The 16,562-nt window shown below is 40.4% G+C and overlaps 1 protein-coding gene across 3 annotated transcripts in view; it reads left to right on the forward strand.

Moving 5' to 3' along the window:
- ATL3 (atlastin GTPase 3) overlaps positions 1-16,562 on the forward strand; it is a 50,790-nt gene that overhangs the window by 17,515 nt on the left and 16,713 nt on the right. For all 3 annotated transcript variants that reach the window (XM_067748648.1, XM_067748645.1, XM_067748647.1), the window contains 5 exons: positions 1,947-2,051; positions 2,547-2,597; positions 10,362-10,418; positions 11,413-11,505; positions 12,534-12,672. In XM_067748648.1, the coding sequence (XP_067604749.1) occupies positions 1,947-2,051; positions 2,547-2,597; positions 10,362-10,418; positions 11,413-11,505; positions 12,534-12,672 (445 nt within the window). The remainder of the gene's footprint in view (positions 1-1,946; positions 2,052-2,546; positions 2,598-10,361; positions 10,419-11,412; positions 11,506-12,533; positions 12,673-16,562) is intronic.

Consider the following 16,562-nt stretch of genomic DNA (forward strand, 5'->3'; position numbering starts at 1 on the left):
ATATGTGATTTGCAATTATTTGAAGTCCAGTTTGTATATATTTTTTTGGTCTGTTGTGCTTTAGGTGTCATATATTAGAAACCATTGCCTAATCTGAGGCCATGAAGATTTACACCTATGCTTTCTTCTATGAGTTTTGTGGGTTTTGCTCTAATATTTCGGTCTTGATCTGTTTTAGTTAATTTTTGTATATGATGTGAGGTAGGGATCCAAAACCATTCTTTCACATGTGGAAATCCACTTGTTCCAGCCATGATTAGTCTTTTTTTTTTTAACCTTCAGTTTTATTTTTAATTTATTTGTTTATTATTTATTTATTTTTTGCCGTATTGGGTCTTTGTTGCTGCGTGCGGGCTTTCTCTAGTTGCGGTGAGCGGGGGCTACTCTTCATTGCAGTGTGCGGGCTTCTCTTGTTGAGGAGCATGGGCTCTAGGCACGCAGGTTTCAGTAGTTGTGGCTCGTGGGCTCTAGAGCACAGGCTCAGTAGTTGTGGCCCATAGGCTTAGTTGCTGTGCGACATGTGGGATCTTCCCGGACCAGAGCTCGAACCCATGTCCCCGGCATTGGCAGGCGGATTCTTAACCACTGTTCCACCAGGGAAGTCCCCATGATTAGTTTTGATTGGTCGTTTAGTTTGACAGTATCCTCTTCACAAAACAGCTAAGGTGTGGGTAGGTGAACTCTTTTAGCATTAGATTTCAGTGTATTCAGGCTAGAAACTTCATTTCATTTGAATTGACCTTTTTTTCTGAATAGTGCTTTCTTTTGGTTGAATTTATATCATATGTATTCAATCACAGTAGTGCATTGGGTATATGAAAATCCATAAATATATAATGTTATTAATGGGTCCTGATATATAAACTATATAAAATGATTTATTATCATTTCTAAGAATAAAAATACTTTTCTAAGTAATAAAAATGCCATTTCTAAGAATAAAAATTTTGATTTGTATTTGTTATCGTAAATCTTAGCTAAAAATGTTTTTGACTATGGCATTTCTCTTCTTGTATTCACTAGAGCTTCATAGAAAGCTTCCCATCTGGCCTTTGCAGTAATTTCGGTATTGGGAAAGAGCTAGGCACTTGCTGATGAATTCACTTATTTTTCTGAACATATTAAACCCTGTCCTCTTTTGGAACCAGTTATGCACGAGTTTGAAAAGTTTTGTTTTTAAATTATATGACTGAAAATTATAGCAAGTTGTATAAGGATTATAAGGTACTATATCTTACTTAACATTTTGCATACATCTAACTTTTAAGGTGGGAACGTTCATTAAGGCTTCACGAAACCTAATTACATAGAGTGAATGATAGTCTAGTTTCTCCTGCTTTCATTTGGCATCTGTGGTGTGGTCTCTGTTTCATAAAGATTGAAATAAATGTTCATTTTATTTTATCAAACAACGAGAAAACTCTAGAAATTTGAGAGAAGAATGCAGGCTTGCAGGTAAATGCCAAAAATATCCCACGCCATATGTTTTATTTATTTTCTGATTATGCCTAAGTTTAAACTAAGTCAATTAATTAATTGACTTAGCCAATCCAAATGACTGGCTTTGAAAGTGAGCTAATAGACTTCAACATTTGGCTGTTTTGATTGTTAGGGTGATTTTCCCCTCTTTTCATATTGCTTTGTATGCCTCTATTTTGTATCATATCACCGGACGAGAGCAGATAATCTTCTCCAGCAAAGTTCTCTGTTCAAAAATACAAGGCAGCTGAATACTTACATTTATTGAAAAAAATTCACGTATTAAGTGGACCTGTGCAGTTCAAACCCCTGTTGTTCAAGGGTCAACTGTAATTGTACTTTTCTGATAGAACCTACAAGCAGGTGCTTAAGCCTCATTTAAATATTACCTGTACTTTTCAATTTCTCCTTGCATGTCTTCCCTTCTCACTTTTACATATTTTGTTTGTGTTTCCTTTTTTCCATAGGTTGCAGTTGTTCTGATGGATACCCAGGGGGCATTTGACAGCCAGTCCACTGTGAAAGATTGTGCTACCATCTTTGCTCTAAGTACCATGACTAGTTCTGTTCAGGTAAGACCATTTGACTAGGAAAAAAGTTTGTAGAAGAAATAAGATGAAGAGAATACATCTTTCAGTTATTGTTCTGTTATCAGCATTCCTATGGTGATATGTAAATGTTCTTTTTAGACTACAGATATAAGTTAAGCTCTTACATGCTTAAGAAGGAGCCTAAACTATTTTTCCATTTTGATCATAAATATATGTAGTATATTCCAAGAAAACTCTGAAAAGTGAAAATCAAAATTATATCATTTACATCATACAGGAAATGTAGATTTGGTAAAAATTGAAGAAAACTATATTTTAAAGTGTAAAGGAAAGATTATGTGATTTCAACATTATATGCATAGTTTTCCAAAAGACATGTTATTACTTTTTAAACAGACCTCATATTCTTATATGCAGACCTTTCATTGTACAGAGCTTCTGTTCAGTCCTTTAGCCTTATTTGGGATTCATTTGAAGTAAGCTAGAGTAGAATAAATCTGGACTTTTGTTTTCTAGATTTATAATTTGTCCCAGAACATTCAGGAAGATGATCTTCAACAGCTACAGGTATATATTTCTCATAAAAATGTTAATATATCATTTAAAAGTTTTAAGACTGAGATAAGTTTTACAACTGAGTAGTTTCAGCCAAAGATTGAAACATGGAGGAAGGCTTGGGGTTCATGGTAATCCTGCATTCTGTATCTGTGGCTGGAGTGGTCAGGGAAGGCCTTAGTGAGTTGAGCTGGGAACCGGAAGAAAGTGGGTGGGTCAGTCCTGCAGATATATTGGGGGGAGGGGTGTGGGGAGTGGTGCAGGGGAGGGGACAGCAGGAAGAAAGACCCTGAGGTGGAGTGTGCTTGTCAGGATCCAGGAACAGCAAGAAGGCCAGTGGGTGGGGTTGGAGGGTGAGACAGGAGAAGGCCAAGTGATGAAGTCAGAGAGGCATTCAGCTTCCAATGATGCCCTGCCTTTGTAAGGACTTGGGCTTTTCCTCTGGGTGAGACGGGAGCCATGTTTTGATCAGAGGAGTGATATTATTTGACATATTATGAAAGGATCACCCTGGCTGTTGTGTTTAGAATAGATTTTTAGAGGCACAAGTGTGCATTCAGGGAGACTGGTTATGGAGCTATTGCAATAATTCAGGCGAGGTTAAATAAATTCATATTTATAAAATGCATAGGATCATGTGCCTGGAAAACAGTATGTGCTTAGTAACTGCTAGCCATTACTTATTATACCTATCACTGCTACTGTTATTAGTCATTGTCTCCTCTTCTCCATAGTAGCAGTTCTTTTTTGGGGGGCTACTTTGGGTCTTCGTTGCTGCGCGCAGGCTTTCTCTAGTTGCGGCGAGTGGGGGCTACTCTTCGTTGCGGTGCGCGGGCTTCTCATCACGGTGGCTTCTCTTGTTGCAGAGCACGGGCTCTAGGTGCGCGTGCTTCAGTAGTTGTGGCACACGGGCTCAGTAGTTGTGGTGCACGGGCTTAGTTGCTCCACGGCATGTGGGATCTTCCCAGACCAGGGCTCGAACCTGTGTCCCCTGCATTGGCAGGCAGATTCTTAACCACTGCGCCACCAGGGAAGCCCCGAGGGAGAAATTTTTAAAAAAATATTTATTTGCTTATTTATTTGGCTGTATCAGGTCTTAATTGTGGCACGTGGGATCTTTTGTTGTGGCGCACGGGCCCTCTAGTTGTGGTGCGAGGGCTCCAGGGCGCGTGGGCTCTGTGGTTTGTGGCACGTGGGGTCTCTAGTTTAGGCACGCAGGCTTAGTTGCCCTGCGGCATGTGGGATCTTAGTTCCCTGACCAGGGATCTAACTCACATTCCCTGCAGTGGAAGGCAGATTCTTAACCACTAGAGCACCAGGGAAGTCCCGAGGGAGAATTTTTTTACCAAGATGTCAAAGGTAGAAGACAAAAGAGAAAAAGGGGCTAGATTTGATTCCATGTAAATTACAAAAACAGGGTTCTGAACAGGAGTTCGTTACCTATTAAGTGCTGAGGGAGAGAGATGCCCAGGTATCAGAGGTCCCAGTCTGGGGGACTGGGAAAGGTTTCCTGGTGGAGATATTCCCTTCACTCTGTGCCTTCCTCATAGAGCCTAGAATTAAGCTCTCTAAATGGGTAAGATGATATCTATCATTGTAATATTTTTTCTCCTTTTAAAAGTTAATAATGTATAATATTACTGATGAAATTAGAAATATTATCCTTTGAAAAAACTGGGCACTTTGGATAAGGCTGAAGTCCCCCTCTCCCCCTCCCCAGAGGTAACCACTATGCCTATCAGTTTTGAATATATCCTTTCTATTCCCTTCCTGCGTTCTGTAAACAGGTATGTATCCCTATAGGAAATATATGACATGTGACAGCAAGCCCTTATCCAAACGCTTTGAGGCTACATGTGTTTTGGAGTTCAAATTTTTTTAGATTTAAAATTAAAAATTTTTTTTTTAATTTACTTATTTCGTTGTGCTGGGTCTTTGTCGTGGCACTTGGGATCTTGGTTGTGGCATGCGGTATCTTTAGTTGCAGCATGTGTGATCTTTAGTTGCAGCATGTGAGATCTTTTAGTTGTGGCATGTGGGCTCTTAGTTGCGGCATGCAGGATCTGGTTCCCTGACCAGGGATCGAATCCGGCCCCCCTGCACTGGGAGCACGGAGTCTTAACTGCAGGACCACCAGGGAAGTCCCGTTTTTGGATTTTAGATAGATAATATGGTGCGTATATTATAGCATGATGTTTAGGATAGGAATGGGCATTTGGTTAATACCTTTTAATTAAACACATTAATATTTCTGCAGTGAAAGGTGTGACTAATTATATGAAATAGGATAAATTAAACCTATTTAAAGCCTTAACATCAGTTTAAGGCAGACTTTCCTCCAAATGAGTTTGCTGCTTAACTTGGGGTTTTAGAGCTTTTTGGATTTCAGAATTACAGATAGGAAATCATGGTTGTATATAGTTTTATAGTGTGTGTTTGTCTTTTTTTATATATAGTATTTTAATTTACCAGGTACTTTTTTTAAAAATAAATTTTATTTATTTATTTTTGGCTGCATTGGGTCTTCGTTGCTGTATGTGGGCTTCCTCTAGTTGCGGTGAGCGGGGGTTACTCTTCATTGCGGTGCGCGGGCTTCTCATTGCAGTGGCTTCTCTTGTTGCAGAGCACGGGATCTAGGTACACGGGCTTCAGTAGTTGTGGTGCGTGGGCTCAGTAGTTGTGGCTCACGGGCTCTAGAGTGCAGGCTCAGTAGTTGTGGCACACGGGCTTAGTTGCTCCGTGGCATGTGGGATCTTCCCGGACCAGGGATCGAACCCGTGTCCCCTGCATTGGCAGGCGGATTCTTAACTACTGCGCCACCAGGGAAAACTGTACTTTTAAAAAAAAACATTTTATTTATTTTTAACATGGTGGTCTGTATTCATAGTTTAAAAGTCAGTAGTCTTGCAGTGTTCATAATGAGCGTCCCTTCTACGTCCCATTCCCTTTCTCCAGAGGCAGCCACTTGTACTCCTTTGGCTGAGTCTTCTGCTATTTGTGTCTACAGTTTTAAAGAACGTGCTTATATTTTTCCTTCTGGATTTAAAAGACTTAAGTATTATTTCTTATATAAAATTAGGATTTCTCTCTCTTTACAACTCTCCTACCCCTCACTCAGTTTCCTTCCTCTCATCTTCCCAGTAGTTAACGTTGCAATTTTTGGTGAAAAAAGTATTTGTATTTGCCTTATTATATGGATATATGTATATGTTCTTCATAACTGAGGTGTCTTATATCAGTCTTTTCATTAGTTTAGTGTTCTTTGCTTATCAGTAATGCGTCTGCAAAGGAGAGACTCAAAAAATGTCTCAGTCTGATCTTAATACTTTAGGTTCTGTTTTATTTTTCCTTGGGGAGGCATGACTTCTTGGCCTGTGTTTTCTTCCTTTAGTCTGGAGTGCTTCTTCTAGACCTGGGGCATAGCCGTCATCCTAGTAATTTATTTATTTATTACAATTATTTGTTTATTTGTTTATTTTGGCTGCGCCAGATCTTAGTTGTGGCACGCGGGATCTTTGTCGCGGCACGTGGACTTCTTTGTTGTGGCATGCAGAATCTTAGTTGCAGCTTGTGGACTTCTTAGTTGTGTAATGTGAACTCTTAGTTGTGGCATGCATGTGGGATCTAGTTTCCCGACCAGGGATTGAACATGGGTCCCCTGCATTGGGAGCATGGAGTCTTACCCACTGGACCACCAGGAAAGTCCCTATTTTCTTTCTTTTAATAAAAAATTATTTTTATTATTTTTGTGTGTGTGTGATAAAAACTTTTAAAACTCTTAGCAACTTTCAAGTATACAGTACAGTATTATTAACTACAGTTGACCCTTGAACAACGTGGAGGGTTAATCTGCATATAACTTGGCATATTACCTTTAAGTTTCATCCATGTTGCCACAGATGACAAGATTTCCTCCTTTTTAAAGACTGAAAAAGATTCCCTTGTGGTATATATAATCCATTATGTATATATGTATAATATATATAACATTTTTCTTATCTATTCTTCCATTGACAGACACTTAGATTGTTAGATTGTTTCTGTATTTTAGCTATTGTGAATAATGCTCCTGTGAACATGGGAGTGCTGATATCTATTTGAAATAATGGTTTTGTTTCCTTTGGATATATACCAAGAAGTTGGATTGCTGGATCATATGGTAGTTCTACTTTTAATTTCTTGAGGAACCTCCATACTGTTTTCTGTAGTGGCTGCACTAATTTACATTCCCACCAAGAGCGGACAAGGACTCCCTTTTCTCCACATCCTCTCCAACACTTGTCTTTTTGATAATAGCCATTCTGACTGGTGTGAAGTATAGCTCGTTGTGGGTTTGATTTGCATTTCCCTGATGATTAATTATGTTGAGCACCTTTTCATGTGTCTGTTGGCTACGTGTATGTCTTCTTTGGGAAAATGTCTATTCATATCCTCTGCCTGTTTTTTAATTAGATTTTTTTTGGGGGGGCTGTTGTGTTGCATAAGTTCTTTATATATTTTGGATATTAACCTCTTATCTGACATATGATTTGGAAATATTTTCTCCCATTCGGTACATTGCCTTTTCATTTTGTTGATGGTTTCTTTTGCTGTGCAGAAGCTATTTAGTTTGATGTAGTTCACTTGTTTATTTTTGCTTTTGGTGTCAAATCCAAAGATTGCCAATACTTATGTCAAGGAACTTACCACCTATGTTTTCTTCTAGGAGTTTTATGGTCTCAGGTTTTACATTCAAGTCTTTGACCCATTTTGAGTGAATTTTTGTGTATGGTGTAATACAGTAGTCTAGTTACATTCTTCTGCATGTAGCTGCCCCGTTTTCTCAACACCATTTATTGAAGAGACTCTCCTTTCCCCATTGTGTGTTCTTGTCCCCCTTTTCCAAAATTAATTGACCATGTATATGAGGGTTTATTTCCGGGCTCTCTATTCTGTTCCATTGATCTGTGTGTCTGTTTTTATATTAGTACTGTACTGTTTTTTTTTTTCGTGGTATGCGGGTCTCTCACTGTTGTGGCCTCTCCCGCTGCGGAGCACAGGCTCCGGACGCGCAGGCTCAGCGGCCATGGCTCACGGGCCCAGCCGCTCCGCGGCACGTGGGATCTTCCCGGACCTGGGCACGAACCCGCGTCCCCTGCATCGGCAGGCGGACTCTCAACCACTGCGCCACCAGGGAAGCCCAGTACTGTACTGTTTTGATTACTAAAGTTTTGTAATATAGTTTGAAATCAGGGCCGGGCAATTTCTTTTCGATTCCTTTCTCAGTTGGATCCCATTTAATCTTTTGTTTATTCTGTCCATCATTGTATGCATTCTCCAGTAGCTTCCTGAGAAAGGCTGCATAGGAGATAACATTTTTGAGGTCTAATAAATCTGAGCATGTGTTAATTTTATCCTAGAATTATAGGAAGTAATTTTGTTTTAGAATTGAAGGCATTGTTTCATTACTTTCCAGCTTCCAGTGTCTCTGCTGAAGTCCCACATCATCTGATTCCTTTGTATGTGACCTTTTTGTTTCTCTCTGACACTTTTAAGATCTTCTGATTCTTGGCATGAATTTTCATGGTTATGTACTTTAGTGTGGGCTTTTTCTTCGTTCTTGGTACACTCATATCCTCAGAAAGATAGACGTTGCAACTGTTGTAACCAAGAAATAACAGGATGCTGGTATAAAGCAACCTTCAGAAAACCAGAAAGAGCTCCTGGAAATTACAACTATGACAGCAAAAATGGAAAATTCAGTACAGGAGGAGTTAGAAGGTGAATTGGAGAAAATTCTCCTAACAGGTTGACTAAAAAGACAGAGAGTAGAAATCAGTAGGAGGGGAGGTAGTGGAGCATTGAGAGAAGAGAAAAGCAGAGGAGAGAGATAGAGCGGGGAGGAGAGAGAAGGGAAAGGGGAGGAAGAGAGGAGAGGGAGAGGTGGAGGAGAAGGAAAACGGAGGGCACTGAAAAATAGGAAAATTTGAGGATCAATTCAGGAGAGGCTTAACATGTTGGTAATCGATATTAGTAAAACAGAACACAGAAAATGGAGGGAGAGAAATTATAAAAGGATTAAGATGATGTTCTAGAATTGAAAGACATGAATTTTTGTCTTCCTTGCTAGAAGCTTTTCTCAAAGGTGTGGTGGTCCCTGGTCATCTGTATTTGAGAGTGAGCCACTAAAATACCAATGGGGAGCCTTTGGTGAGAGAGTGGCCTCTTGTGCTGGTTTGGATCACCAGTGAGATCACTGGGCAAGATCATTTAGTTATTTTGTTGCAGCCCCTAAATGTCAGTATTTGCAGACTATTATTCTTGGGTTGTCGGTTTCTCCAGAGACATCTTTAAACTCCTACCTGGGTAGGTAAAGCTTGCTGCGGCTCCAGCAGGGTGAGAGGCCCAAGGAATCTTACTGTGGCACATGTAGACTTGACTTAAGTACCTGTTTCCAGTAAGGTAGGGGACTTACTCCCATCTTCAGCTGAGTTTGGTTTCAAAGTCTAAATTCTTTTTGGTTCACTTCCCATCTTCTGTGAGGGCAGGAAGGGGATTGGAGCAGGCGGAGGGAGCAGGATCTGGGAGTGTCGGTGATCCCTCCACAGACTTCCAGCCATTTCCCAGCTCCCTCACGCCCTCCGTCAGGGTGACTGGTGCTTCTAATTTCTGAGCCTTTCAGGGATTCTGCTGAGAGACTCTGCTTGTCTCTTTCTGGCCCTGCCTCACAGATTTCTTAGCAGGGCGGAGAAAGCCAAAACCCGAGCCAGTTCTCATTTGTTTTCCTTCCAGAGTGTTTGTGACAACTCCTCTTTTTCATATAATTTGTGATCCTCTCTGTCCTGTGAGTTAACAATTTTTAAACTTCGTTTTGCTTTACTTTTTAATGAGGCTTCATGAAGAAATAGAGGTAAATGTATGTGTAGACCCTGACTTTGAAGAATTCGTTCATTGGGTCATTTGAATGGCATGCATCCTACAGGCCCAGTACATGCTACTGTTGCTGCTGGAGGTCCCGTAGTGCACAGAACAGACAAACGTCCTTGCCGTCACGAAGTTTAAATGCTAGTAGTGAAGACAGACACTAATCAAGATAAATAAAGGTATATTATGTTAGGTAGTGAGACAGGTGAAGGAGAAAAATTTCACAAGGACATGGGGTAGGAAATACTACGTGGAAAACTAATCTTTTTAGGTAGATGGCCATGGGAGGCTTCATTGAGAAGGAGTCATTGGAGTAAAGACCTGAAGAAGTGAGGGAGCCGATTATGCAGATGTTTGGGGGAAGAACACTGCAGGCAGAAGGAGGAGTGAAAACAAAGGCCCTAAGGCAGCAGTGCGCCCTGCAGGTTTGAGGAACATCAAGGAGGGCCAGTGTGACTGGATCACACTGTAAGGACTGGCTTTTATCCTGAATGAGGTTGGAGGGTTTTGAGCAGAGGTATGATGTGGTCTGACTAACCTTGTGTATGACAGAGCCACCATGGCCGCTGTAGTGAGAAGAGTCTGTGGGGGGCAAGGGCTGACGCGGGAGAAACTACTGCAATATTGTAAGCCACATGGAAGATGTGAGTGGTTGGATTTTGGGTTTGCTAATGAATTGGGATGAGAAATGTGAGAGAGAGGAATAGTCAAGATTATTTTAAGGTTCATGACTCCTGCGGGCTTTTGAAACTGTAGAATTTTGGTCTCAGATAAGTACTGTTCAGTCTGTTAAATGAATTATTTGCTATAGAATAGCCATAGAAATACTTTATATAATATTGCCTTACAAACCATAACTCTTCTTTTTTAAAGCTCTTCACAGAATATGGTCGTCTGGCGATGGATGAAATTTTCCAAAAGCCCTTCCAGGTAGAGTATTAACTATAAATATTTAAGTCATATCTTTGTTTTAGTTCAGAGATGAGCAAACTACAATCCACAGGCCAGGTCTGGCCAGCTGCCTGCTTTCATGTGACCTGTGAGTTAGGAATTGAAAAAAATCAAAAGAGGAATAATATTTCATGACATATGTAAGTTATTTGAAATTTAAATGTCAGTGTCCACAGTGGAAGTTTTATTGGAACACAGCTACACTCATTTGTATCGTCCATGGCTGCTTCTTGCTACAGCAGCCTGAAATATTTACTCTGTGGCCCTTTACAGAAAGTTTGCTGACCCCTGCTTTAGCTAATTGTTTTATGAGGGTAAGAATGCATAGTAGGGCTTCCCTGGTGGCGCAGTGGTTGAGAGTCCGCCTGCCGATGCAGGGGACGCGGGTTCGTGCCCCGGTCCGGGAAGATCCCACATGCCGCGGAGCGGCTGGGCCCGTGAGCCATGGCCGCTGAGCCTGCGCGTCCGGAGCACATGCTCTGCAACGGGAGAGGCCACAACAGTGAGAGGCCCGCATACCGCAAAAAAAAAGAAGAAAAAAAAGAATGCATAGTAAACCTCAGTAAGATTAGAGGATCTCTAAGTATTATTGTTTTAGTTTTCTTTTCCTTTCTGACGTTAAAAGTAGATCTCATTTTATGAGTAACTAGTGCCGTATGTTTTTCTTGTCCTCCGCCATATTCCTCATACTTGCGTTTCGAGCAGAGCCCCGAATTTAACATTTTCTCATCAGTCTCTTCCTATTAACCCATGAGAACAAAAATATCAGATGGGATATTGACCTCACATATGGTTTATACATGTTCTGCTAGTGTTTATAAGGTTTCTAAGACATTACAGAGTAGATAAATCCTTCAGCACATTTTCTTGCTCCCTTTGAAGAAGCTGGCATTATGCAAAGAAGTATTTGAATGGTTATTTTGAAAATACATTTATGCAGTATTATAACACATTCTGCTCTCTTTCTAAACAGACACTGATGTTTCTGGTTCGAGACTGGAGTTTCCCTTATGAATACAACTATGGACTACAGGGGGGAATGTCGTTTTTGGAAAAGCGTCTACAGGTAAGTAGAAATATAATCTTCTGAGGAATTACCTGAAGTAGTGATAACTTTCTCATTTGCCTTTAGCTATTGTATTTAAAGCACATCATAGAAAATTACCTTGTGTTTTGAACACTCCGGAATATTAGCGCAATAATAATATTCATGGTAAGATTAGAGAACCCATGTATATAACTCACAGGGATTGGAGAGCAGAGCCCTGTGCAAAAGCCCAAGCTTTAATTGCAGTTTCTGTTTCACATTTTACACGTGGGTCCATATGTGCCTTTTCTTTCTGGTGTGGATACAAACAGGCTTCAAAACACAGAAGTCAGGATTCCCTGGTGGCACAGTGGTTGAGAATCCGCCTGCCAGTGCAGGGGACACGGGTTCGATCCCTGGTCCGGGGAGATCCCACATGCCGCGGAGCAGCTAAGCCCATGCACCACAACTACTGAGCCTACGCTTAGAGCCTACAAGCCACAACTAGTGAGCCCACGTGCCACAACTACTGAAGCCCGCGTGCCTAGAGCCCATGCTCTGCAACAAGAGAAGCCACCGCAATGAGAAGACTGGGAACCGCAACGAAGAGTAACCCCCACTCGCTGCAGCCAGAGAAAAAGCCCGCACTCAGCAACGAAGACCCAACACAGCCAGAAACAATAAATAAATAAATAAAATAAAAATAATAAATAAACTTATAAAAAAAACAAAAACAAAAAAAACCACAGGAGGCCTCTGTCAATCACTGCTAATTGGTTAGACCCTGCTTCATGCCCACAAACCTTCCCTTATTCTTCCTAAGTCTTGTGTAATACTCTTTTTTAAGAAACTCTTTAGTTGCTGTTCTTTGATAGCTCTAGGAGCCAAGCCATGGTTAATCGATTTTATGCATTTATTGCTTCTTAGGGTTCTGAGTTTTCTCATTGGAAAACACCTAGGCCACTACGATCCATTAGAATTGGGAAGTCTCTCCTTTGTCATATACTAGTGGTTGCTGGTGAGGAAAATCAAATGGTCTTTTGTAAATTGTCGGCCTTTATTGGCAGGTGAAAGAACATCAACATGAAGAAATTCAGAATGTCCGAAATCACATTCACTCATGTTTCTCCAGCGTCACCTGTTTTCTGCTACCACATCCAGGGCTCCAGGTCGCCACAAGCCCTGACTTCGATGGCAAATTGAAAGGTGTGTTTCAAATGATGTTATTTTATACATGTGATTTTATGTTTGGAATTAAATAGTGACCAGAAAATATCAATTGTGAATAGTAAATGCTAAGAGAGATAGTATGTTCTCTTAGAAAGAATAGTATTTAGAATCTAGTTCAGTTTTTGCTCCTGCCTTACTGTGACCATAGTTTCTCCATCTGAAATGGTTGTGCTAATATCCATTAATGATCTTTCTAAGGGAGACGTTAACGATTACTGGTTTACAAGAGATAAAAGTGCTAAAAAAGGGAAAACTTATCATTAGCTCATTTTTATGATGTAAAATATTCCCAAACAAAGGTAGCATGATGCACGGCATGGCTATTGTTTTCATCTTATTTGTGATTATAGCAAAACTTGATGCTGGGTCATGAGTTAATATCAGGAAGTGCTGACTAGACGGTAGCTTAGAGAAATCAGAGGTGGGACACTTGGGTTCCATTGTCTTATTTTTGTTCCTTTTTCACTGAGACCTTGAGTCATTTAATGGCTAGTCCTCAGTTTACACGTGTGTTAAACTAAGTGCTTTTGTTTATAAACTTTATCTGAGCTTCTTAGGTTCCGAGTAAAGTAGAAATAATAATAGCTGCCGTTTTTAGAGGCCAGCTGTGTTCCCAACTGTCAGTCTCTCCAGGCTGCTATGACAAAATACCATTGACTGGGTGGTTTATAAGCAACAGAAATTCATTTCTCACAGTTCTGGAGGCTGGAAATCCAAGATCCGAGTGCCAGCATGGTTGGGTGAGGGTTCTCTTTCTGGTGTTAAGAGTTCTGATTGTAGCATCTCTTTCATAGGAGCACTAATCCCATTCTTGAGGGCTTCACCTTCGTGACCTAATCACCTCCCAAAGGCCCCAGCTACTAATACCATCACCTTTAGGGGTTAGGATTTCAACCATATGAGTTTTAGGGGCACACAGACATTCAGACAGTAGCACCAGCACTGTGCTCTTTACTTTTATACTTTATGTTCCCAGTAATTCCATGGAGTTGGTATTTCCTTTATCTTAAAAATGAAGAAGCTGGCTTAGGAAAGTTAAGTAACTTGCTCAAAGTACTCAGCTAGTAAGTAGTGCGGCAGAGATTCACATCCCCGTCCTTCTTGCCTCAAAGCCTTACTGTGCTAAACTAGAAGTTCTGTTATATTGGGGAAGTCATTTAGAGGATATATACTGTTTAGTTAGTAGGAGAACTTGCCTTTTGAAGTGGGAATTTTTCATAGCCTCATATTAAATGTAAAATGCATCTTTTTCAGTTTATTTGGCTCAGTTGATTCAAGACACTTAATATGCTTGTTCAACCTAAGATTTACATTCCAGCTGGTCTTAATATTGCAAAAGAAATCGAGTTTGAGAGACTTACCTTTACCTTCTATTTGTCACCTGTGTGATATTTTTATGTGGTTGGCAGCTTTCCTGAGCAGGAAACTTCCACAGCCTATTGGTTGGCAATTCAGAAGTCCGAGGTTGGGGCCTGGCTTTGGAGAGAAATCTGCTTAGGCAACACTTTGTGAGATAGGTAGGAGAGAAAGTTGAGTGTGTAGGTGATGTGTTCTTTTAGGGTTATAACGTTCCATTATTAGACATACTTTTACCAAACCTAAGCTCTAGTTTGTTCATCACTGGTAGGGAAGATGTCCAGTGGAATTCTTTTTTTTTTTTTTAAGTACTTGATTTTCATTTGAATTTAAAAAAATTTATTCATTCATTCATTCATTCATTCATGCTGCACCAGGTCTTAGTTGCAGCATGCGAACTCTAGTTGTGGCATGCATGTGGGATCTAGTTCCCCAACGAGGGATCGAACCTGGGTTCGATTGGGAGTGCAGAGTCTTACCCATTGGGCCACCAGGGAAGGCCCCCAGTGGAATTCTTAACTGAGGATGTTTAGGAGAGGGTGGGTTAGAATGACTCTTCATGCCTGTCCTCTTGTCTTAGGGTGGTCTCAGGTTATCGGGCATAAACATGCAGAATGACGTTCCTCTGTATTACTAAACATTTAAATATTTCAGAACATTCTTTTTTTTTTAAATTTATTTATTTATTTTTGGTTGTGTTGGGTCTTCATTGCTGTGCGTGGGCTTTCTCTAGTTGCGGGGAGCGCGGGCTACTCCTTGTTGTGGTGCACGAGCTTCTCATTGCGGTGGCTTCTCTTGTTGCAGAGCACAGGCTCTAGGTGCGCAGGCTTCAGTAGTTGCAGTGCGCAGGCTTCAGTAGTTGCGGCACGCAGGCTCAGTAGTTGTGGCTCACAGGCTCTGGAGTGCAGGCTCAGTAGTTGTGGTGCATGGGCTTGGTTGCTCTGCAGCATGTGGGTTCTTCCCGGACCAGGGATCGAACTCGTGTCCCTTGCGTTGGCATGCGGACTCTCAACCACTGAGCCACCAGGGAAGCCCCCAGAACATTCTGTTTTAAAATTCATTTTTATCATGGTATTCCAGGAAATAGAAGAGCTTTTTAAAGTTCTGTAACCCTGACTTCTGAAATTTTGCATTGCAATACAATATGTAATGCATGTTGTAATACAGTATGCATATTGTATTAGGTTCTTAGGACTGCTGTAACAAAGTGCCGCAAACGGCGTGGCTTAAGAAAAGAAATTCATTCCCTAACAGCTCAGGAGACCAGAATTCCGAAAATAAGGTGTTGGCAGGGTAGATTCCTTCTGGAGGCTCTGAGGGGGAATCTGTCCTGTGTTTCTCTTGGTGGTTGCTGGCAATCCTTGGCATTCCTTGGCTTTTAGTTTCAGTATTCTGATTTCTGTCTCTGTGGTCACATGGCCACCTTGTGTCTGTGTTCTCTCTTCCTACAAGGACACTGCTCTTTGAATTTAGGTCCCACCCATATCCAGTATGATCTCAACTTAACTAATGACATCTGTAAAGACTCTATTTTTAAGTAAGGTCCCATTCTGAGATTCCAGTGGACATGCATTTTAGGGGGGGGACACTGCTCAACCCCATACACATATTTACAAATATGAAGGGTTTATTACTAAATATTAAGTGTGCTAAGTTTCATATTAGATTTATAAAACAGGGAATAAATTCTATATAAGCAAACTTTAGTCTCATTATTATGTACTATTTGCTTCCCTCATACATGATTGAACTATAAAACATATTTATAGGGTTAAAATTTTTCCTTTGCTACGTGAAAAGGCAAGTCCCAAAGGAAGAAATACAAATGATTAAGACACATTCATGAAAATATGTGTTGCATAACAGTAATCAAGAAAGTACAAATGTGTCGGTACACAGTCTTTATGTGACAGTATCAACATTTCAAATGTTCACGTCTTTTGATCCACTATTTCACTTTTAGGAAATTACCCTAAGGGACTATCCATATGTAAGTAGATAAAAATATGTGGACAAGAATACTACTACTGTGGCATTATTATTATAATAGTGAATAATTGGAAACAACCCAAATATGTATTTTTGAGGAATTGGTTAAATTATGGTACATCACACAAAGGAATGAAAAGAAGTCATTTAAAAGGATAAGATAGATAAATGGATCTATCTGTATTTACATAGAAAGATATTCATGATACGTTATTAAATGTAAAAAGATTGCAGAGTAGCATATATTGTAAGATCCTAATTATTGAAAAATATGTACATATAAGGATGTTTTTAAAAGGAAAGTTTTGAAAAATAAAAATTTCCTTTTTTATTTCACTTTAAAAATATGTTAATATTAGTTTGCCCTGGGACTTCCCTGGCGGTACAGTGGTTGAGAATCTGCCTTCCAATGCAGGGGATGTGGGTTCTATCCCTGGTCAGGGAACTAAGATCCCACATGCTGCGGAGCAACTAAGACCCCGTACCCCAGCTACTGAGCCTGCGTGCCACAACTAGGGAGC

This window comes from Pseudorca crassidens, chromosome 9 (assembly GCF_039906515.1).
Source record: "Pseudorca crassidens isolate mPseCra1 chromosome 9, mPseCra1.hap1, whole genome shotgun sequence".
Lineage (NCBI taxonomy): Eukaryota > Metazoa > Chordata > Mammalia > Artiodactyla > Delphinidae > Pseudorca > Pseudorca crassidens.